The following is a 23,393-nucleotide window of genomic DNA, read 5'->3' on the forward strand; positions in this document are numbered from 1 at the left end:
TACCACGGGCTGTGCAAAGCACATGAATCTGCAGGCACGATGAAGTTATTTGCTCAGAGACCTGAGTTATACACTACTGGCAAATAAAATTGCTACACTATTAAGATGACGGGCTACAGACGCGAAATTTTACCGACAGGAAGAAGATGATTTGATATGCAAATGATTAGCTTTTCAGAGCATTCACACTAGGTTGGCGCCGGTGGTGACACCTACAACGTGCTGACGTGAGGAATGTTTCCAACCGATTTGTCATACACAAACAGCAGTTGACCGGCGTTGCCTGGTGAAACGTTGTTGCGATGCCTCGTGTAAGGAGGAGAAATGCGTACCATCACGTTTCCGACTTTGATAAGGGTCGAATTGTAACCTATCGCGATTGCCGTCTATCGTATTTACATCTACATCTAAACTTATACTCCGCAAGCCACCCAACGGTGTGTGGCGGAGGGCACTTTACGTGCCACTGTCATTACCACCTTTCCTGTTCCAGTCGCGTATGGTTCGCGGGAAGAACGACTGTCTGAAAGCCTCCGTGCGCGCTCTAATCTCTCTAATTTTACATTCGTGATCTCCTCGGGAGGTATAAGTAGGGGGAAGCAATTTATTCGATACCTCATCCAGAAACGCACCCTCTCGAAACCTGGCGAGCAAGCTACACCGCGATGCAGAGCGCCTCTCTTGCAGAGTCTGCCACTTGAGTTTATTAAACATCTCCGTAACGCTATCACGTTTACCAAATAACCCTGTGACGAAACGCGCCGCTCTTCTTTGGATCTTCTCTATCTCCTCCGTCAAACCGATCTGGTACGGATCCCACACTGATGAGCAATACTCAAATATAGGTCGAACGAGTGTTTTGTAAGCCACCTCCTTTGATGATGGACTACATTTTCTAAGCACTCTCCCAATGAATCTCAACCTGGTACCCGCCTTACCAACAATTAATTTTATATGATCATTCCACTTCAAATCGTTCCGCACGCATACTCCCAGATATTTTACAGAAGTAACTGCTACCAGTGTTTGTTCCGCTATCATATAATCATACAATAAAGGATCCTTCTTTCTATGTATTCGCAATACATTACATTTGTCTATGTTAAGGGACAGTTGCCACTCCCTGCACCAAGTGCCTATCCGCTGCAGATCTTCCTGCATTTCGCTACAATTTTCTAATGCTGCAACTTATCTGTATACTACAGCATCATCCGCGAAAAGCCGCTGGAACTTCCGACACTATCTACTAGGTCATTTATATATATTGTGAAAAGCAATGGTCCCATAACACTCCCCTGTGGCACGCCAGAGGTTACCTTAACGTCTGTAGACGTCTCTCCATTGATAACAACATGCTGTGTTCTGTTTGCTAAAAACTCTTCAATCCAGCCACACAGCTGGTCTGATATTCCATAGGCTCTTACTTTGTTTATCAGGCGACAGTGCGGAACTGTATCGAACGCCTTCCGGAAGTCAAGAAAAATAGCATCTACCTGGGAGCCTGTATCTAATATTTTCTGGTATCGCGGCTTTGCTGCTCGCGTTGGTCGACATCCAATGACTGTTAGCAGAATATGGAATCGGTGGGTTCAGGAGGGTAACACGGAACGCCGTGCTGGATCCCAACGGCCTCGTATCACAAGCAGTCGAGATGACAGGCATGTTATCCGCATGGCTGTAACGGATCGTGCAGCCACATCTCGATTCCTGAGTCAACAGATGGGGACGTTTTCAAGACAACATCCATCTGCACGAACAGTTCGACGATGTTTGCAGCAGCATCGATTATCAGTTCGGAGAATATGGCTGCAGTTACCCTTGACGCTGCATAACAGACAGGAGCGCCTGCGATGGTGTACTCAACGACGAACCTGGTTGCACGAATGGCAAAACGTCTTTTTTTCGGATGAATCAAGGAACTATTTACAGCATCATGATAGTCGCATCCGTGTTTGGCGACATCGCGGTGAACGCACATTGGAAGCCTGTATTCGTCATCGCCACACAGGCGTATCACCCGGCGTGATGGTATGTGGTGCCATTGGTTACACGTCTGGGTCACCTATTGTTCGCATTGACGGCACTTTGAACAGTGGACGTTACATTTCAGATGTGTTACGACCCGTGGCTCTACCCTTCATTCGATCCCTGCGAAACCCTACATTTCAGCAGGATAATGCACGACCGCATGTTGCAGGTCCTGTACGGGCCATTCTGGATACAGAAAATGATCGACTGCTGCTCTGCCCAGCACATTCTCCAGATCTCTCACCAACTGAAAACGTCTGGTCGATGGTGGCCGAGCAACTGGCTCGTCACAATACGCCAGTCACTACTCTTGATGAACTGTGGTATCGTGTTGAAGGTGCATGGGCAGCTGTACCTGTACACGCGATCCAAGCTCTGTTTGACTCAATGCCCAGGCGTATCAAGGCCGTTATTACGGCCAGAGGTGGTTGTTCTCGGTACTGATTTCTGAGGATCTATGCACCCAAACTGCGTGAAAATGTAATCACTTGTCAGTTCTAGTGTAATATATTTGTCCAATGAATACCCGTTTATCATCTGCATTTCTTCTTGGTGTAGTAATTTTAATGGCGAGTAGTGTACATTCAGGTAATGTAGATATCACTGCCCTTCAAAAGCCAGTTCACAATATCTGACATGCTAGATATTGATCGTTCGGAAAGAACTCCTAACGTGCTTCTTCCACACTATGTTCTCAGAAACTTGGAAAGCTTAATTTTGACGTCCGATTGGACAGACTGTGTGGCCACGGCATAAGGGAGTTGCGAATGAAGTGAATGTTTGGTCATTATCGCAATACTGGATCTGTCATGTGACGAGCATTTCCACGAAGTTTAATAAACATCGGACTGGTTTTCCACGATGTAAGATTTTCCATGTCCGTCAGTGTATTCCAAGACAACGGAAGTAAACTTGTTGACGCCAACGCCATATAGGCCGACAGACTTTCGTTCTGCGCTGCGAAAGCGAGTGCACAGTCGTTAAGAGTAGGCGAGAAGGACGGAAGGAGCACTCACTTTGCGCCTACCGACCTGCTGGAAGCGCGTCTTGCGGTGCTTGGGCAGCGGCGCGTCGTTGAGCGACCCCCGGGAGCCGCGCTCGCGCTCGGGCGCGCCGAAGCCCTTGAAGGCCTCGTCGAGCGGCGAGGCGCCCAGGCTCCGCAGCGCCTTGTCGCTGGAGGCGCTCTTCTTGACGGGCAGCGCCGACGGCGCCAGCGGCGGCTGCAGCGCGGCGGGCGGGCTGCCGTCCACCGGGCTGCCCTCCAGCGGGTTCACGTACAGGTTGCTGTCCAGCACCATCTCCCAGCAGCCGTCCGCCGTCAGGTCGCCCTGCCGGACGCGCACACAGCGGCTCACAGTGCGGCCGGTCATGCCACGGCCGTTTGCATCAGGCGACAGAAATACAGGGCTATTCACAAATACGTCCAGGGCTGCAGAAGACGACTAAGATAAAACTACGACACGTACAGAAAAGTGACATATCAGTGGATAGAGCATGTCTCGAAGTTCCGATTCGTGACATTCCACGTGGCGTAGTTGCAGAGCGCGCCCCTTGGGGCCAGGCGTGTCAGAATATGTAAGCAAATCATCTCCTCAGAGATGAGAAAAGTTACGGGATCCCTCCCAATATCGTGTCGGTCCACCTTTTACCCAGCGTAGTGCAGCAACGCGACTGGCACGGACCCAACAAGTCTTTTGGAAGTCCCCTACAGAATTACTGAGCAATGCTGCCTCTAAAGCCGTCCGTAATTGTATAAGTGTTGCCAGTTCAGGATTTTGTGCACGAGCTGACCTTTCGAGTATGTTCCATAAATGTTCTATGGGCCACATTATTCGCTCATATTGTCAGGAATGTGGTTCAAAGCAATCGTGAACAATTATGGACCGGTGAGACGACAACTTTGTTTGGGAACATGAAGTCCATGAATGGCTGCAAATGGTCACCAAGAAGCCAGACATGACCATTTCCAGTCAAATATCGGTTGAGATGGACCAGAGGACCCATTCCATTCGATGTAAACGCAGCCCACACCATTATGCAGCCACGACGAGCTTGCACAGTGCCTTGCTGACAATTTGGGTCCATGGCTTCACAGGGTCTGCACCACACTCGAACCCTACCATCAGCTGTTACCAACACAAATCGGAACTCATCTGAGCAGGCCACAGTTTTCCGATTGTCTAGGGTTCAATTAATATGGTCACGATCCAGGAGACGCGCTACAGTTGATGACGTGCCGTTAGCAAAGACACTCGCATCTGTCGTCTGCTTCCGTGGCCCGTTAACACACTGTTTCTAATGATACGTTCGTCGTACGTCTCACATTCATTTCTCCGGTTATTTCACGCAGAGTCGCTTGTCTGCAAGCAATGAACACTTTGCAAACGCCGTTGCTCTCGGTCGTTAAGTGAAGGCCGTCGGCCACCGTGTTGTCCTTGGTGAGAGGTAATGCTTGAAATTCAGTATTCTTGGTACATTGTTGACCCCACGGATCTCAGAATATTGAGTTCCCTGACGATATCCGAAATGGAATGTCAGATGCATCTAGCTCCAACTAAGATTCCGCGTTCAGCCATAATCATGTCGAAAACCTTTTACTGTGAATCGTCTGTGTACAGATAACAGCTCCACCAAATGTACTGCCCTTTTATATCTTCCGTATACGATATCATTGCCATCTGTATATGTAAATATCGCTGTCGCATCACTTCTGCCACCTCAGTATATATCGTTGGATCAAATTAGTTCTTGCCCAGAGACAGGCAATACAATGAAGAGATTTCAAAAGCGGGCCGATGTCATAGCAACTTCAATGAATTGCGCACATATGCTCTTCTGTCTGTACTGATGGTTGCCAAATAACAAACACTGCCCATATTGAGCACATCTAATGTGATTTAAGACTTGGAGACGTGACATCCACTGACTTGCATCTATTTTCTGCCGCGCGGGACTAGCCGAGCGGTCTAAGGCCGCTGCAGTCATCGACTGTGCGGCTGGTCCCGGCGGAGGTTCGAGTCCTCCCTCGGGCATGGGTGTGTGTGTTTGTCCTTAGGATAATTTAGGTTAAGTAGTGTGTAAGCTTAGAGACTGATGACCTTAGCAGTTAAGTCCCATAAGATTTCACACACATTTGAACATTTTTTTGCATCTATCTTCTGTGTGTCTTGCAGTTTATGAGCAGTCGTCTTCTGAAACCCCAGGGTTGCCAACGAACAAATCTGTACTCCTGCTTGCAAGTCACACAAACATTGTTGTCAAACTGAACATTGAAGCATAAACAGAGAAAATAGTAAAAGATGCAATTATGAAAGTTAATAACTTGCTTTGCAAAAGTGGGAAAGCTTATGACTACTTAACAAAAACAGCGCATATAAAAAAGAAACAATAAACAGGATAGAAAGATTCAGGTTCTTAGGTGTGCGTAATGATGAAAAATTAAACTGTAAAAACCATATAGTAGACCTACTCAAACACTTAGGTTCGGTTGCTTTCGTTACAAGAACAATTACCTACTTTGGGGATACAGAAGTAAGTTGCCACTTTAGCATAATTTCATTCACTGATGCCTTATGGGACGATATTCTGGGCCGGCCGCTGTGGCCGTGCGGTTCTAGGCGCTTCAGTCTGGAACCGCGTGACCGCTACGGTCGCAGGTTCGATCCTGCCTCGGGCATGGATGTGCGTGATGTCCTTAGGTTAGTTAGGTGTAAGTAGTTCTAAGTCTAGGGGACTGATGACCTCAGATGTTAAGTCCCATAGTGCTTAGAGCCATTTGAACCATTTTTTGATATTCTGGGGCAACTGCTCACTCAACTAAGAAAGAAGGTAATTAGAATTATATGTGGGGTGTCCACAAGCGTACATCTTACAGGGATCTCTTTAAGTGGCTGGTAATATTTGGCACATCGTCACAGTGCATTTACTGACCTATGTAATTTATTATCAGCATTCCTTCTGAATTTGACAGTAACAGAGACATTAAAAAGTGCAACACTAGAAGAACCGTTTAATGAATGTCACTTTGGCACAGGAGGGGTGAAATAAGCATCTATAAAACTCTTTGACAATCTACCCTTGGAAATAAAAGTCTCACAGCTGAAGTGTATTAAAATGTACATTACAGTTTCTCCTTACAAATCGTCCTTTAGCACAGAGGATTTCTTGAATAGAAGAAATTAATTGCACAAAAATGACTAAATTGTAGCCATATAAACATTATAATTTTTTAAATATGTGTTCTGTGTTTGTTCTGCTCCTACGAACCGTATCATGACGTTTAGCTTGAATATGATCCCTGAAGCACGTAACGAACTAACTTCCGCTTTCAGTCATAACGATTTAATTATTACTCAAAAAAAATAAAAGTATGAAATTAATTTTTTCTTTCTTTGCATGTACATGTCTTCAGTCTCGCTAAACATCAGAATCCGGGGCCACAGATCAGCATCATGCCACCAGTGGCCGCTGTATCAGTGGGTTGCGCCATTTTGTTTTGGATACTGTAGCGGTGTTGTCGCGCTCGGACTTCTGTGTGTACCAGGTACGTAGACATCTACGTCTAAACAAGTAAAAGCTTAACTGCGTAACTTTATTTTTTCATCGCGATAGTTAAATCTCTGTGACTACCCCTTGCAACTAATGGACACTGCACGATTTTTGTTGGTTTAGCTTCTTGTACACAGTTCCAAGTAATTCTGTAACGTCTTTAATGGAATGAGGCTATTGCTTGGGGGTAATATTCTTTGACTCTTTGACAATGTGACTGAATTTGTAAAATAACTGAGATGGCACATTTACCTCTGTCTGGTCTCCGGTATAGAAATGATACTCGTCTTCTTGCAGTCCGCAGAAATTCATCTAGGAGGAGACAAGATCGAAAAGCTTCCATTCTCAGAGACCCGTAACTGATTCGGGTAGTTTGATGAAGTACTGTGCATTCATACGGATGATTCTGATTCTATCAAACAGCAGACTTAGCGTTGTCGTGAACAACGGGAAATACTGTGACTTGAGCAACCATTACATAACATAGGTTTGATTGGTTAACGAGATATACCTTTTTCTTCACGCAGAGACGGTTTCGACGCTGTCCTGCAGTCAAGGGGGACGCGAAGCTTCGCAGAACATTGCTGAAATAGTTTCCACCCTTTGTCTGTCGTTTCCTCGTATAGGCTATATTGAGTTACAGACAGGGACGGTTCCAATGTCCTGAGACGCAGATTCCGCAGCCGTTTCCCAACAAAAAATAAACACTATTTGCCACCCGTCTACAATTCCCAAATGAACGTACTCCTCCCCTTGATGCACATTTCAGTCAGAGTTGCATTTTGCCACTTATCTACAATAAGGAAATAAAAAACTATGAAGTTCCAAAGTAAAATATATGTCATCTCCAGGAGTTGGCGCATTTTCAAATTCTATCGGGTAACACAGGGCAAAATGCTGTTGTAGAATTTAGGATTCTGCATACCAATTGGCACAGTTCCACAACAACATGTCAAATTGCAGCGTAGAGAACCATCTTGTTCAGTCCTACGTCGCTAAGAGCCGGTCCCCCAACTAATTTGAATGCTGGCCGTGGGTTACACTTTACTCAAATAACCAAAGAAATAAAATTTCAGAACACGTTTTGTTCAATTGCAATATGCTAGTCAATACTAAAAACATGTGGCATGAGTATAACACAGTAAATCATAACACAGTGAATCCACAAACGTAATGTGGCTTCAAGTTTTGTTATTAGATGGGATCAAAACTGATAATTTTTAATTAGTTTATCTTCTGCTTTTCTAGTTTGAGGAGTTTCAAGCACCGACATTTTTGAAGGATATTTTTATGATACGATGTAGGAATCTGTCAATCAGCTGGTTACTTTAGTTTCTGGTTTTAGTGGCCAATCTAAACGTAACATCAGTGGTATAGGAATAAAAATACCTTAAGCGAATATTTTCTTTCAGGATTTAATCACAAGAAAATGTCATTTCAGATCGTTAAATTAAAAAGGTAGCATTCATATTAATACACTACTGGCCATTAAAATTGCTACATCACGAAGATGACGTGCTACAGACGCGAAATTTAACCGACAGGAAGAAGATGCTGTGATATGCAAATGATTAGCTTTTCAGAGCATTCATACTGGGTTGGCGCCGGTGGCGACGCCTATAACGTGCTGACATGAGGGAAGTTTCCAACCGATTTCTAGTACACCAACAGCAGTTGACCGGCGTTGTCTGGTGAAACGTTGTTGTGATGCCTCGTGTAAGGAGGAGAAATGCGTACCATCACGTTTCCGACTTTGATAAAGGTCGGATTGTAGCCTATCGCGATTGCGGTTAATCGTATCTCGACATTCCTGTTTGCGTTGGTTGAGATCCAATGACTGTTAGCAGAATATGGAATCGGAAGCTTCAGGAGTAATACGGAACGCCGTGCTGGATCTCAACGGCCTCGTATCATTAGCAGTCGACATGACAGACGTCTTATCCGTATGGCTGTAACGGATCGTGCAGCCACGTCTCGATTCCTGAGTCAACAGATGGGGACGTTTTCAAGACAACAATCATCTGCACGAACAGTTCGACGACGTTTGCAGCAGCATGGACTATCAGCACGGAGATCATGGCTGCGGTTACCCTTGACGCTGCATGACAGACAGGAGCGCCTGCGATGGTGTACTCAATGACGAACCTGGTTGTTTTCGGATGAATTCAGGTTTTCTTTACAGCATTATGATGGTCGCATCCGTGTTTGGCGACATCGCGGTGAACGCACATTGGAAACGTGTATTCGTCATCGCCATACTGGCGTATCACCCGGCTTGATGGTAGGGGGCGCCACTGGTTACACGTCTCGGTCACCTCTTGTTCGCACTGACAGCACTTTGAACAGTGGACGTTACATTTCAGATGTGTTACGACCCGTGGCTCTACCCTTCATTCGATCCCTGCGAAACCCTACATTTCAGCAGGATAATGCACGACCGCATGTGGCAGGTCCTGTACGGGCCTTTCTGGATACAGAAAATGTTCGACTACTGCCCTGGCCAGCACATTCTCCAGATCTCTCACCAATTGAAAACGTCTGGACAATGGTGGCCGAGCAACTGGCTCGTCACAATACGCCAGTCACTACTCTTGATGAACGGTGGTATCGTGTTGAAGCTGAATGGGCAGCTGTAATTGTACACGCCATCTAAGCTCTGTTTGAATCAATGCCCAGGAGTATCAAGGCCGTTATTACGGCTAGAGGTGGTTGTTCTGGGTACTAATTTCTCAGGATCTATGCACCCAAATTGCTTGAAAATGTAATCATATGTCAGTTCTGGTATAATATATTTGTCCAGTGAATACCCGTTTATCATCTGCATTTATTCTTGATGTAGCAATTTTAATGACCAGTAGTGTAGTATAAAAGACTGTATGATAATGAAATGTACTTGCCTTTTAGATGTCAAAGTAATTTACTTCCAAAAAAATGTTTATTTATGGGAAATACACACACAGGACTCGCATTTAGGACGACGACTGTGCAAACACGCGTCCGGTCATCGTGAATTAGGTTCTCCGTGATTTCGCTAAATCGCTTCAGGAAAATGCCACGATGGTTCCTTTGAAAGGAACGGTTGACTCCCTTCCCGATCCTTCACTAACGCGATGGGGCCGATGACCTCACTGTTTGGCCCTCTCCCCCAAATCAACCAACCAGTAATACAGACACATCACGTGTCACAAAAGGAATCAAAATTAATGGTAAAGAGTTACACTGTATTAGATTTGCTGATGAATTCAGAAAATGATATGAACTATTTACTGAAAAAGTGTCTCATGCCTTAGACAGTCACAGACTGAAAATAAACAGCAAACAAAAGTAAAATAATGGTTACAAACGAAACGAACAGACGAGAAAGGGCAAACATTAAGACAATCCAAAAGTACTATTGGACGTAAATGAGATTTGATCATTGGGAACACCAATAAGAGATGACAACAGAAGTATAATATTTATTAACAAACAACCACCTTAATATAGAAAGAAGGAAGAAATTCATTAAGAACATTATTTAGAGTATATTAAGGCATGCTTGAGAAGGTTGGCCTGTGGAGAAACAAGAAAAAAAATTAGAAGCAACAGAAATGTGTATATAGAAAATTAACAAAACACTTCTTATACTGAAAGTAAGTTCAATAAACAAAATAAACAAGAGATTACAGAGAAAGACATGATTGACTTGATACAGAGAAGAAAAATTAAATTAATTGATGACGTAATTCGACATAACTGCTTCATAAAAACAGATGAGAAGGAAAAAATCTGAGGGAAACAAGAGGCAGCGCAGGAATATCCATATTAGAAAATATAATCAGTGGCATGAACTGTAACAAATGCACGCAATAGTACAGATGACGAGGGTCAGAGAAGGATGGCGATATCAAGGTGTTGCTTTTAGTGTCATACGATGATCTGATGATGAACTACCGATCATTTCAGATACAATAAATTTATGAACATCGTGACAAATTTTATTCTTGGAGCCTGCTCGTTCTCAGAGTGACCTTGTGAGTTACGACAAGGAATGACAATTTTAGAAACTTTCCGTATCTCGAATAAATTTCCGTGGGTGCCAACGGAGAGGGGCCGCCTCGCCTCGTGCCGCGTGTTGCGCTACATACCTGAGAGTGCGAGGGGTGAGTGTTGCAGCTGGCGTACGTGTCGGAGCTGTCGACGCTGCCCATGTCGTAGCTGCTGGAGGCGACGCCGCGCAGCAGCACCCCGTCCACCAGACCGCGGCCGCCATTGTTGTTGCTGATGTTGTTATTGTTGTTGCTGTTGGTCGCAGCAGCCGCCGCCGCCGCCGCCGCTGCCGCGTTGCTGCGTATCGTTTTCATCTCGAGGCACACGGGGTTGCGGAAGTCGCTCGTGGGCAGCGGCATCAGGCTCTCGGCGTCAATGAACTCCTTGTAGTCCTGCGAGCAGGCAGCGGCGCGCGCACCGGCCGCTAGTGAACGCCTGGCGGGAGCCCGCCGCGTCTGTCGCCAGACTGCCGAGCCCCTCTGCACCGGGACGAGTCTCAGTCTCTCACTCTCTAGGACACCACTTGTGGACTGCGAGTGTCAAACTTTCGGGCACTGGCAAACGTGAAAATCATGCGCCACTCCGCCTAAGCGCGCAAATAGTGACTGCACATACCTGCTAGCGCAATGCTTTGACACTCGGGCGCAAACGTGGGATACCTTCACAGATCAGGCCACTACAATCTGTATTCAAGAAGTAAGAAAGTGAAATTTCTATTCCGGTAGCCATGGTCCACTCCCTATCTCCTCCTTCCTATTTAAAGTGAAAATATTCAGAGACAGCCGGTCGTCCTTCCGAATTTACTCAGACCACTGTTTAATCTCGAACAGAGAAGTGTCTTATACTTCAGAAAAGCCCTAGAACGCTCTAGAGCGGTCATAATCAGACAACACTGTGTAAGGCAGAACAATTTTTGTTCTTTATATTCCTCAGCATTGACAAACTTTAGAAATGATGGCATATATCATCGTAAGTTGTTGTTAAAAGTATTTCAATGTAACTCTTGCTGTTAGTACAACTGTCTGTTCAAACATGCTCTGAAACACCCAACGGGACAGACTGACTTCCGTGTCTTCCTCACCAGATAGGTGTCACTGAGTGTGGTGATGGGAGAGGGGGGGGGGGGGGGGGGGGAAGGGCGTGTGGTCGCCACGCCGTTCTCCCGGCTGGTGTCAGTTTTCGTGACCGGAGCCGGTACTTCTTAATGAAGTAGCTACTTAGTGTTAGAAGGGCTGAGTGCACCCCGCTTGCCAATAGCGCTCGGCAGACCGTGCGGTCGCCAATGTCAATGCTATTCAAGACCGAGAACGCTTAACTTCGACGATCTGACGGGAACCGGTGTTACCACTGCGGCAAGGCCGTTGGCTGGAGTATGTAAAATATAAAAAGAAAAGTAAAATCACTAAACAAGGAACACTAAATTGTTGTTTACTTCTCATTCCGATTAGTTCTACGTTCTTTGAACTATCAAACCTGTAAATCTATTTAAAAATTCATTAGACATTGTAAAAGGAATTGTTAATCATACTTCCTAATTTGTTAGTTTGTCGAAAATCTTAATTCTGAATGAGGCATTATTCATTTCCTTTACACACAGGGAAGCAATATGAACAAACAGCCATATTAGTTCCCTGTAGTAATACGAATTTAAAAAAAAAAATCACTGCACATGATCCACGTATAAACGAACCGTAATTTAATTTTTCTATGTATTTCCGAATCTTTGATTTTAGGTGTGACACAGTCACATAAGAGGCTTGCGATCATTTTATAGATATGGATGTTTTTATGTACTGATGTTATTGTCGCCGGATATTCAGCAACTCAACTTCACTAACGCGTGTCGAGTAAACGCGTCTTCAGAATATTGAAGGAGGTGGGGAGCTTGACAACACGATATGGGGTCATGTACAGGTATCAAGATCAGAGCGCAGCTCCAGTAAGAGAGCTGAGCAATCACTGATGTTCCTGCCGTGGCCTGTAGTTTAGTGGACCATGGCACATCGACGCAGCCGTTTCGGCTAGCTATTAACTGTCGCTACACGTGAACACGAAGCCTCTTAGAAGGAGAATCGTCATGTTGTGAGAATTCATCACCTGGGACTTGTAGCAATTTAAATTTGCTAATAACGTTCAAATAGTAGTTTCTAATTCTTAAGGATGTAAAATTTCTGCCAGATATCCTGTGCACTGAAACTCGTCCTTACGTACATGAGCCGGCGTCGGCAGTCTGGCGTCGCAAGATGATCGGTTACGGCCAACAGACTGCGATTCTGCTATTTAGCCAGAAGATGCTTCACTGAACAGCGAATGAACACATCCGAATATTATATGCATAGCAATTTCAAAAGTTTGGTCTTTCACGGGGTCAACATTGATTTAAGTGGAAGCATAACATATATTTTACTAATCTCAGTCTGTTGACCAAATAGAGATAGAGTTATATCACGAGGTAACCCCTTCCGTAGCTTGTTCCTCAGATCAAAGTCTGAATAGTTCTGGACACTTTCTTGGTACCATATCATGTTCTTGAAAAGTTAAGACAAAGGAGCTGTCGTAAGTTAATCTGTCATTTCATCTTTCTTGGGTAGCGGGAATTATGGTGAAGGACTCCGAACACAGAATGCCTGAGGGCTACCTTCATTATAATGCTTCTTACAGTATACACTACGTTCACAAATAAGTAATGTATCTCCGGTAGCCAGCAGTACTGACAGGGAAAAGAACACACAGTAGAGCGAGCTAGACTTACTCCGAACGCCGTTTACGCCGTGGCTGCGGCGGTCGTTGGGTTCGCGAGACATCTGTGAGATCGGCGAAGGGACACCAATGGCTTTTTAAGCGCGGTATTCATTACAGAAAGTCAGTTCTCAGCAGGTTATGTCGAGTACGGTTCCGCCACAAAGATTATTTGCTAAAGATAACCTTGCTAGTGTTTGCACTGCATCTACCTGGACTTTTCTTGCCAGCTCACGACGGCTTTGGGTGTCCACAGACTTTAAGTACGAGGTTAGGACTTTGGCGTTCTTAGGAAGGCAAGATTTGAACTTAGCGGAACAGGAGTGCGAGCTTTGCTGCGGACAGTGTTTACGTATCTTTAGAGATACAGAACTTCCTGCGTATCGCGTGATATGAAAAGGAAAGTAACAATACTTCTAATTTATATATGAAAATGATAAAGATTTTTGCTGATAAAATGCTCTAGGGCCTCCAGCCGCATTAAACAGCTTAAAATCTACTTTTCGGCCGAGTACTCCTCGGCCATCGTTAAGTCGTAATTGGTTGCAGCTACCGTTCTTATATAACAGCGCTGTCTTCTATGACGTCATTTGCGCTCGCTCTTCAGCACCAAATAAGATAACGTTGTTACTGCACAACCGCACAGTTTTATGCGCCCGCTACAGCCTTCCGATGTCACAAAGTTTTGTCTCGATGGCTTCTTTCACGACGCTATCCCAGAAACTATTAGTCCGTGTACTACCAGATGTCCCGTTGAATACAAAATTAAGTCCGTTTTCTAGTGCATGCTTTGCTACAGTTGATTCCTTAGGGTACCGAAGCTGAAAACATCTCTCGTGTTCTACACAGCGTTGTTCGGTAGTATGCACTGTCTGTCCTACATTAAACTGTCTGCAGCCACACGGTATTTTATACTCTACTGGCGTTTTCAGGCCTACATTCTCTTTCACAGGCCTGATGACTTGAACGAATTCATACTGGAGCCCTGAAGACCGATTCGATTTTATGTTTCTTTAGGAACCGGCTAATCTCTCGTGTGACTTGGTCACTGAACGACAACAACGCAAGTTTTTTCTTGTCCTCCTCGAGGTCCTTCTGCTTAGGTATTTTCGGAGAGATGGGTTGCGGAATCTGGTGGTTGTCGTAGCAATTTTGCTCGAATACGGCACTTTCCGTCAGTGACTCAGTTCCGTCGGCAGCGTCTGAGGCGGATTCCTCTCGATGCACCAAGGCCTTCAGAACAAAACATTTCTGCGAGGGATGGTGATAGATGTTAGCATGCAGATATTGGTCCATGTGGACAGGATTCGGGTGAATTTTCAAGTCTTCGGGGCTTTAGCAAAAATTCACCAACTCATGAGGCCTTTGAAAAAAGATGTATGTTTCAGAAAGCCAGGAGTATATAAAATAGCATGTGGGTGTGGGACAATTTTATGTAGGATAGACCGTCAGTATTATTGAACAGCGCTGTATAGAACACGAGAGACGTTTTCACCTTTGATATCCCGAGAAATAGGTGGTAGCAGAGCATGCTCTAGAAAACGGACATAAGGCTGCATTCAATGCGACATCTATCATTACACTGAATAATAATTTCTCGGATAACGTCATGAAAGAAGCGATCGAGATAAAAATTTGTGACAACGCCCTCAGTAAGGATAGCGTCCTGCAGCTAAGCACGGCTTGGGACCCGGCCATCGGAAAGTTGAAGCGGACGTGGCTGGCGCGCAACGAAAGCATTATCTTGGCGCTGGAGCGAACGCGAGGCCCACGAGAAATTCAGGCCGCGGCGCGTGCGTCACGAAGGTACGCCTGAACTCGCTCGCTCGCTCAACTCCGCAGACAAAATGCGTTTCTAAACCTGAGAACTCGAGCTGGGCGTGTGCGTACTAACGAGGATTGCGTATTCTACTGGAATCTGCTATTATAAAGTTTTGATGATGAACAGTAATACAGCAAAATTTAATTCAAGATCAGTACTCGACATAAATGGTATAACGGCTTATTTACAGCATTTAGTCTCTTCTGCTTAACAGTCCTCATTTCATACAAGAAGTGGTGGCTTGAGCAACTAATAATCATTTTGGCATGATTTTAATTTTATTGTATCCCAGTACAGCCGTAACAAATTATAAGTAGGGCTATGGAGTTCCGATCATTGTAGGACTAATAGCAGTAAGACTCCATAGTAGCGGATTCCAGTAGACGGTGCAACTCTCGTTTGTACGTGCATACCTAGTTACGAGTTAACAGACATAGAAACGTAGTTTGCTGAGTTGAGCGAGCGAGCCCGGGCCTACTTTCGCGACGTACGCGCCCCGGCCTGTCCTCCTCGTAGGCCTCGAACGAGCGCAAGTGACGTCACAGAAGGCAGCGCGGCTGTATAAGGACGCTAATAGATACCAAAAGAGTCACCATTTGACAATGGCGGAAGAGTACTCTGCCGAAAGCTTGTGGATTTTAAACTACTTGACCCAACTGGAAGCAGGAGAGAATTTTACCAGTACATGTTGCCACGAAACCATGTATTCGTATATTTGCGTTTGTTGAATATATATGTCTCAAAACTATCAGGTCCACATAATGTCACTCACCATGGAATTCTTGTTTGCCTAGAAACAGAGCAGAGCAAATCGATGTCTATTTTTAATTTGACATTGCATCTAATTAAATAATGTGCAATATAGTTCCTAGAAATCCTACTACTCGGCTTGTACCGTTGAAGTATGTTACTTCAGTCTTGGAGGATCTACTTTCTGAAGAATATTCCCTCTTATATACGGTTCAGACTTAGAACCTGCAATGAACCAGAAACAGTAATGTTTATATGCGGTTCTGATCTCACATGAAAAGTGGAGTGACTTGCTCAGTAAATCGAGGACACAGTGCCCCAGTGTGTTTCTTGTCGGAACAGTTACGTTTTAGCTACTTAAGGGGTTCCCTCGTCCACTGTCACCATCTCACATTCGCGTTAGCTACTGTCCTCTGGAAATACAGAACTGGTTTGAATGTAATGAAAAAATGCTCAAGAACTAAAGGTGTATATGTGTTTTTTAGCAGCTACTGCCCTCCTGCAGCTAAATACGTCACAATAGGAAACTGTTTTCCAAGGAGCAGCGCTAATGCGAATTGTTAAAAAAAAAAAAAAAACAATTCCAAGAAAGTTGTGCCTCATGCATCTGCTAAATATCTTACTAACACACTAAAAACTATCGACCTACTATTGTAACACACAATAATAAATAATTAACTCATTACTAAGACCTTATAATACTACTAATACTGTGTGAATCTATTAACCTATCCTAAAATATACAGTAATATTCCATTGCTAATATGAAATCTATTTTTCTATGTGAGTAATATTTGTTTCAACGAGTAGCGAGTATTTTGAACAACACTAAAGCAATTTCTGCTTACAAACTAGCACGAAATTATAGCCAGATTTAAAAGTATTAGAGCGGTTAATATGGAGGCGGTTCTGCAGCTAACTGAAGTCGCTACTCTTAGTCTAAATGTAGACACAGAAACTTATGTAGTTAATAGATCTGCAACTTTCCACGCTGTCTCTAAAGTGGCGCCATATTTTCTTGGGAATCTAATTTCTGTGAATAACTGTTGAAAATATTATAAAGTACTTTATTGCAGAGGTAAATTGAAAAGAAATAAAGTTTCATTAATGCTGGCAACGACTACTAAATACTCAAATACTTGTATAACATGTATAAGCATTACAAGAATTCTTACAGTGTTACATTGTTGCAGATGTAAACAATTATTTATAAGCGGACATTCTCATTGACACTGTTGAAGGATGTAGACATCGTTGTTCAGATTCTACGTGAGAGTGCTGTCACACGATTATAGCATTAGAGTTCGATCTACTTATTTACAAATTTGTTCAGTTTGCTGCTTGCAGTTCAATGTCATTATCCGAGGCTATAGTTCCTTTGTAAATTCAGAAACACAATAAATGAAACCGCACTTTTGGTACCTTCCATAAAAATCTTAAATCTTACACCTGTTGTGCTACATGTGAATATTGCAGATGTGATGTTTAAATCTAGCATTTAAAAATATATATCGAAAACAGGTTTGCATTAAACGGCAAACAGAGGCAATAATCTGGATGTGATACCATTACAAGTTCTTTATTCTTTCGTACATTCTGCTAAGACACTTGAAAATACATGGACTCATTCATAACTGAGACCGACTGAGTCTTCTGAAGACGATAAAAACCAATTAAAACGTATTATTTCATAAACTCGATCATTTTTCTATTTTATAATTTTGGTGATTATTCTTAGACCGTTATCCAATTTGTAGGAGTTTAATCTTTGAAATATGATTCATGTTTCACACTTGTAGAGGTTGTAGAGGGGCTTGGTAGACTAAGTTTAACATAGGAACCCATATACGGGAACGTCGCCCAACAACGTTACAGAGGGTCACAAATATAGTCGCCGGCGCCTGTAAATGTATGTGTATACAGAATGATTCCGTGATGATGTCACAAACTGTCCAAAATGAAGAAGGATAAATGTATCAATTTGAGGTAAGGTTCCGTGTACCGGAAACGAACGAGTCGGAAGTTATAAGAGAAAACCGTTCTGATACCTCTGACTGGCATACATGTAGTGGTACTGCTGTTGCTAAGATTGTCGGGTAGGGAACTATCAGAAGTAGTAGTATGGACCACAAAAAGAAAAAAAATGTCCAGTAAACATCGGCTCTAAAAAGTTATAGTGAAACACATCTCCTCTATTGAACAAGTGCTCATGTTTAATACTTTTTTTCCTTATTGACGCTCTGTTGGTCTTTAGATGATGTTTCCGGATATGAGTTCGTGTGTGAAACTTGATCTATCAAGTCCCCTCTACAGCATCTAGAAATGCGTAACATGAATTATGAAACACCCCGTATTTGCTAAAATGAATGTGTATCTATAACAGACCTGAAAGAATTGAAAGTAGGATTACAACCATAACAAATAACAAGCTTGGTAGGTATCACGTTTAGCCTTTGTTATGTTTAAATGAGCATATAGTAATTACTTTGGGCAACTACTAGGTCTTGTACCTTGACAAGAGTGTCAATGGGATGGCCCGCTAGTGCGAAAATCACGCAAAGCTTGTCTAGGTGCAGGTGCAGATACAAAGAGTGGGTCATCAGCTCAGGGTTCATAAAACGCGTGCAGCAGGCAGACAGGCATGCAGAAGAAAAGTACAGAAATGCAGAATCATGTCACCTCGGCTGTGCGGCCGCCGCTGCTGCTCAGGCGGCTACGGGTCAGTTTGGTTCTATTCATGCGAGGCGGACACCACGTCCATTGGTTGCTGTTTCTTCTGTAATTCTTCTTTACTTTACCGACAAATACTGTGCAGCAGCCTTTCACACGTAGAGCTATGTAGACAGAACCACTTCGCTTAAGCGCTCTTACACACTGTGAATTACGTCCTACGTGGAATACCCCAACGAACCACTGTTAAACCACATCACTTGGCATGTAATGGCCGCCTTTCACCTGTTATCGAGTAAAGTGTAGATTCAGACGTAGTCAGCTGTCAGTTCATTTCTGAGTTTTTTCTTCGTCTTGTTCTTTGGTTTGCAGAAATTTTAACGATTATCAAAGTTCTATTTTTGTGTATAATTTTGCTTCTAATTTTGAGATAGGAGTTTTCCACGTCTCTGGAATTCGTCTATAAGAACGTGCAACGTTATATTTTTAAGCAGTAAGCAGAGGAACTTCTTCATTAAGTTCAGTAATGGAATTGAAAATATCGGAATCCCACAGTGCGAAGTGTAGAGGTGTCTTTCTGATCTGTCCTATCTATATGGTTCGTCACTTCTGACAGTATTCTAGCTATCATTCACGTCAGGTCGCGCAGATGTGACAGTAGATGTATCAACACATATTTCCTATGCATCATCGAACGTGAAGGCTTTCCAGACATGAAGTATGTTTTGAGTACTGGGCAATAGTATGCAATCACCTTCTTACAACGGTCTCTACAACATGAAATAACACGTTTCTCTTAGCCCTTAGAGCTAATTCTATGCTAATGTGGAAACTTTATTGTCTGTGCTACCAGGAATTCAACAGCAGACACTGGAAATTTGTGCACCAAATCTCTAAAAACAGACCATAAAGTACTTTTATTTGGGTTCATACAGCATCTACAAATTATTCTGCTTGGTTAAATCGATTTCTAAACTCATTCTAAGCCTCACGATTATTCTATATGTTCCTACATTTCATTTCTAGGGCACTGGGTTATCGCGTGGAGTAAATTAAACCTATAAGAAGTGCTTTTCGAATGCAGTGTTATTTCCATATTGATTGCACGTACGACCTGGACCAAGGATACTTGAAGTAATATTGAATACGTGCCTAGAGACCATACAAATCTCTTTCTTTCGCAGAACTTGGTAATGTGGTAGCACTTTGAAATTCGTCTATTAAAGAGCAGCACAAATCGACAGTGATAAGAAGGTGAGTTCTTACTTAATAGATTTAAATGTCAAATAAAATTTATTATCTGTATCGGGTAGTTTTTTGTCTTCATAACCTGCCATTGAGGTATTTTGTTGAAATCTGCTGAAGAAGAATGAGGCATGGATTTGGTCACAGGTTTCTGTTATAACAACAGTGCACCTAAGTGGCGATAAAAGCTGAATCAATTTGAAAACACATTTCGTAAGTAGTAATTCAAACGAAAAGGCCGTTGATGCTCTAATTATTTAAAATGAAACATTTTGTGGCGTTTCGCAGCTGTTGCGGTTTCTCTCGGATAGAATGACTGATAAGACAACCCAACTCTTTACTTAGATGTGTTTGTATTGTCATCGCTCAACACAGTAGCTCACTGAAGACAGAAATGATACCACTTGTTTAGGGAAACAACTGACATGCAAGAAGACCTGTTAAGACAAAATACATTCCGGTATACAGGGTTAATCGGAATTCCGTGGGCAAACTTTGAGGATAGATTTCGGAGTAAGAAGTGTTAAGAAAACATGTCTGGAAATGTCTGGTCTGCCAGTTGTATACGAAGTGACATACATCTACATCTGTACTCCGCAAGCTACTTTGCAATGTGTGGCGGAGGGTATTTTGTGTACCGCTGTCACTTCCCACTACTTCTGTTCCAGTCGTGAATGATTCGGGAAAGAATGATTGCTGTGGAGAGTCCGTGAGGGCTCGACTCTCTCTAATTTTATCTTCGTAACACTTTTCGCCAAACACCCAAAGGACAGGGTACGATTTTGTTTAATGACGAAGCTGTTTTCATTGTTCTTGAGTTCGAGGAATGGAGTTTCGGTTCTACTATAATTATGGAGACATAGCACATAACACAGCGAACTGTGGACCCAAGAAACGAAGAATCACCCGTACGTATGACACAGAGGAGAGTATTCTGCAGCATGTTGCCGACGACCCAGAAAGTCTGAAGAAAATACTGCATGAGCAATACTTGATGAACAGCCTATGTAACCACAGCGTCTGCAGCGTGTTTCGTATACCGCATCCAACGATCACCTGCGACGCCAGAAAGGTGCAGAGTTTCGAGCTTTTTACGTGTGGCACCATGTACGGACAAGACGGAATCACAAACGTGCACAATGAACATCTGTTAACAGACGAAAATCCACGATGCACTACGCAAGCTTTGCATCAGAAACAGTACTGTATTAAAGCGAGGACTGCTATTAATGGCAACTGTCTTGTAGGCATAAACTTTTTACAGGGTCGTCGTTCGGATAATATGAATAGGGACTTTCTTGTATCGACTCCTCCATCTATTCTGAACAATGATGCTCTAAACGTACGAGGGAATGTGTATTTTGTGTACAACGGAACGGTGGTGACTTGACATAAAATGTATACATGCCTATTTATTGTGAATGTTAAGAATGTTTGTTTTGAACCGTAAATACGAGGGGGGGGGGTTCAATAAGTATGTTGTTGTTGTGATCTTCAGTCCTGAGACTGGTTTGATGCAGCTCTCCATGCTACTCTATCCTGGGCAAGCTTCTTCATCTCCCAGCACCTACTGCAACCTACATCCTTCTGAATCTGTTTAGTGTATTCATCTCTTGGTCTCCCTCTAAGATTTTTACCCTCCACGCTGCCCTCCAATACTAAATTGGTGATCCCTTGATGCCTCAGAACATGTCCTACCAACCGATCCCTTCTTATAGTTAAGTTGTGCCACAAACTTCTCTTCTCCCCAATCCTATTCAATACCTCCTCATTAGTTATATGATCTACCCATCTAATCTTCAGCATTCTTCTGTAGCACCACATTTCGAAAGCTTCTATTCTCTTCTTGTCCAAGCTAGTTATCGTCCATATTTCACTACCATACATGGCTACGCTCCATACAAATACTTTCAGAAACGACTTCCTAACACTTAAATCAATACTCGATGTTAACAAATTTCTCTTCTTCAGAAACGCTTTCTTTGCCATTGCCAGTCTACATTTGATATCCTTTGTACTTCGACCATCACCAGTTACTTTGCTCCCCAAAAAGCAAAACTCCTTTACTACTTTAAGTGTCCCATTTCCTAATCTAATTCCCTCAGCATCACCCGACTTAATTCGACTACATTCCATTATCCTCGTTTTGCTTTTGTTGATGTTAATCTTATACCCTCCTTTCATGACACTGTCCATTCCGTTCAACTGCTCTTCCAAGTCCTTTGCTGTCTCTGACAGAATTACAATGTCATCGGCGAACCTCAAAGTTTCAATAAGTAATGCAACACATTTTTTCTGAAATCAGGTTAGTTTTATTCAGGATTACAGTACACCATATTATTCCCCACTATTTTGGCTACAAAAACCTTTGTTTCACCATAATCTCTGTTCAGAGCGACAGCCTTACGCCACATTTCTGGTGGAGAGGAGGGGGGGGGGGGGGGGACTTGTTGACGGCGGAGCCAGGTGCTTGCGGCGTCGGTAACCTCCTTACCACCGACGTAGTGCTTCCCATGGAGTGCATCCTTCATTGGGCCAAACAGATGGAAGTTGGATCGTGCCAGATTCGTGGTGTGATGTAGATGAGGAAGAACAGTCAACTGATGTTTTGTAAGCTTCTCTCGGGTGCTTAAACTTGTGTGAAATCTTGCTTTGTCACGGTACTTCCTTGCTCTTTCTGGTCTTCTGTCCCGCGGCGAGTAACTCTGCGGTCAAACACCTTTGAGTACCCCAAGAGGCGGACGAGTGTGTCACCGCTACCAATAGAGATGTCCAGTTGAGCAGCGAGGTGTTTGGTTGTAGTTCGTTGACCACTTCGTGTGAGTGTGTCCGCTCGTTGCAATATTGCAGGAGCGACAGCTATGTGTGGCCGACTGGCAAGTGGGAGATCGAACGGCTTTCTTCTGCGAGAGCCTCTGAATAACTGCGATAGTCTTGCTTTTCGCCAAAAGACACTGTGGCAGCCTGCTGCTTGGACGCCATTGTTAAGGCTACGTATAGCTATCCTACTTTTATGAAATTTGAGGGGTTGAAGGGGAAATATTGCACGATGCCCCAAAACAAATTTTGCACTTTTTCTATAGAAGTTGGCCGAGAAAAAAATATTTTGCATTACTAATTGAATACCCCTCGTATGAAGTTTTTGTTCCAAGAAACGAGGAAATGATCCATTAATACGGCATATAAAATTCTTAGAGCATGCCAGTGAGTATTAGAATGAGGAACTCATCGTGGCTGCAGGAGAAATCATTTGCAATAACTCTCCGATTACTGCGAAGTTGTGGACAATCCACTGTTCGATGCGTCCAGAGGTGCAGTGAAGCAGATGGAGTATATTCTGAAGATTTATTGTGATCATCTGCCGCAACGGGAAAGATCTAGTACTCTATTAGCAACTATTTCGCCCAGAGAATGTAAAATCTGTAGCACCTTTGTTTATAAAAGTATTTCGCAAAACCAGACATTTCCAGACATATTATTGCATAACATTATTTATAACAATCAACCTGTACTCAAGGTCTGAATACGAACACCACACATATCTTGCGCAAAGTTTCGCATG

General features: G+C 43.4%; 1 protein-coding gene across 1 annotated transcript in view; it reads right to left on the bottom strand.

The window, feature by feature from the left end:
- LOC124606980 (putative lysozyme-like protein) overlaps positions 1 to 23,393 on the bottom strand; it is a 247,057-nt gene that overhangs the window by 202,697 nt on the left and 20,967 nt on the right. Inside the window, exons 3-4 of the mRNA XM_047139119.1 lie at positions 10,704 to 10,997; positions 3,060 to 3,356 (exon numbers count right to left, since the gene is read on the bottom strand). Coding sequence (XP_046995075.1) covers positions 3,060 to 3,356; positions 10,704 to 10,964 — 558 coding nt within the window. The 5' untranslated portion in view covers positions 10,965 to 10,997. The remainder of the gene's footprint in view (positions 1 to 3,059; positions 3,357 to 10,703; positions 10,998 to 23,393) is intronic.

This window comes from Schistocerca americana, chromosome 3, assembly GCF_021461395.2.
Source record: "Schistocerca americana isolate TAMUIC-IGC-003095 chromosome 3, iqSchAmer2.1, whole genome shotgun sequence".
Lineage (NCBI taxonomy): Eukaryota > Metazoa > Arthropoda > Insecta > Orthoptera > Acrididae > Schistocerca > Schistocerca americana.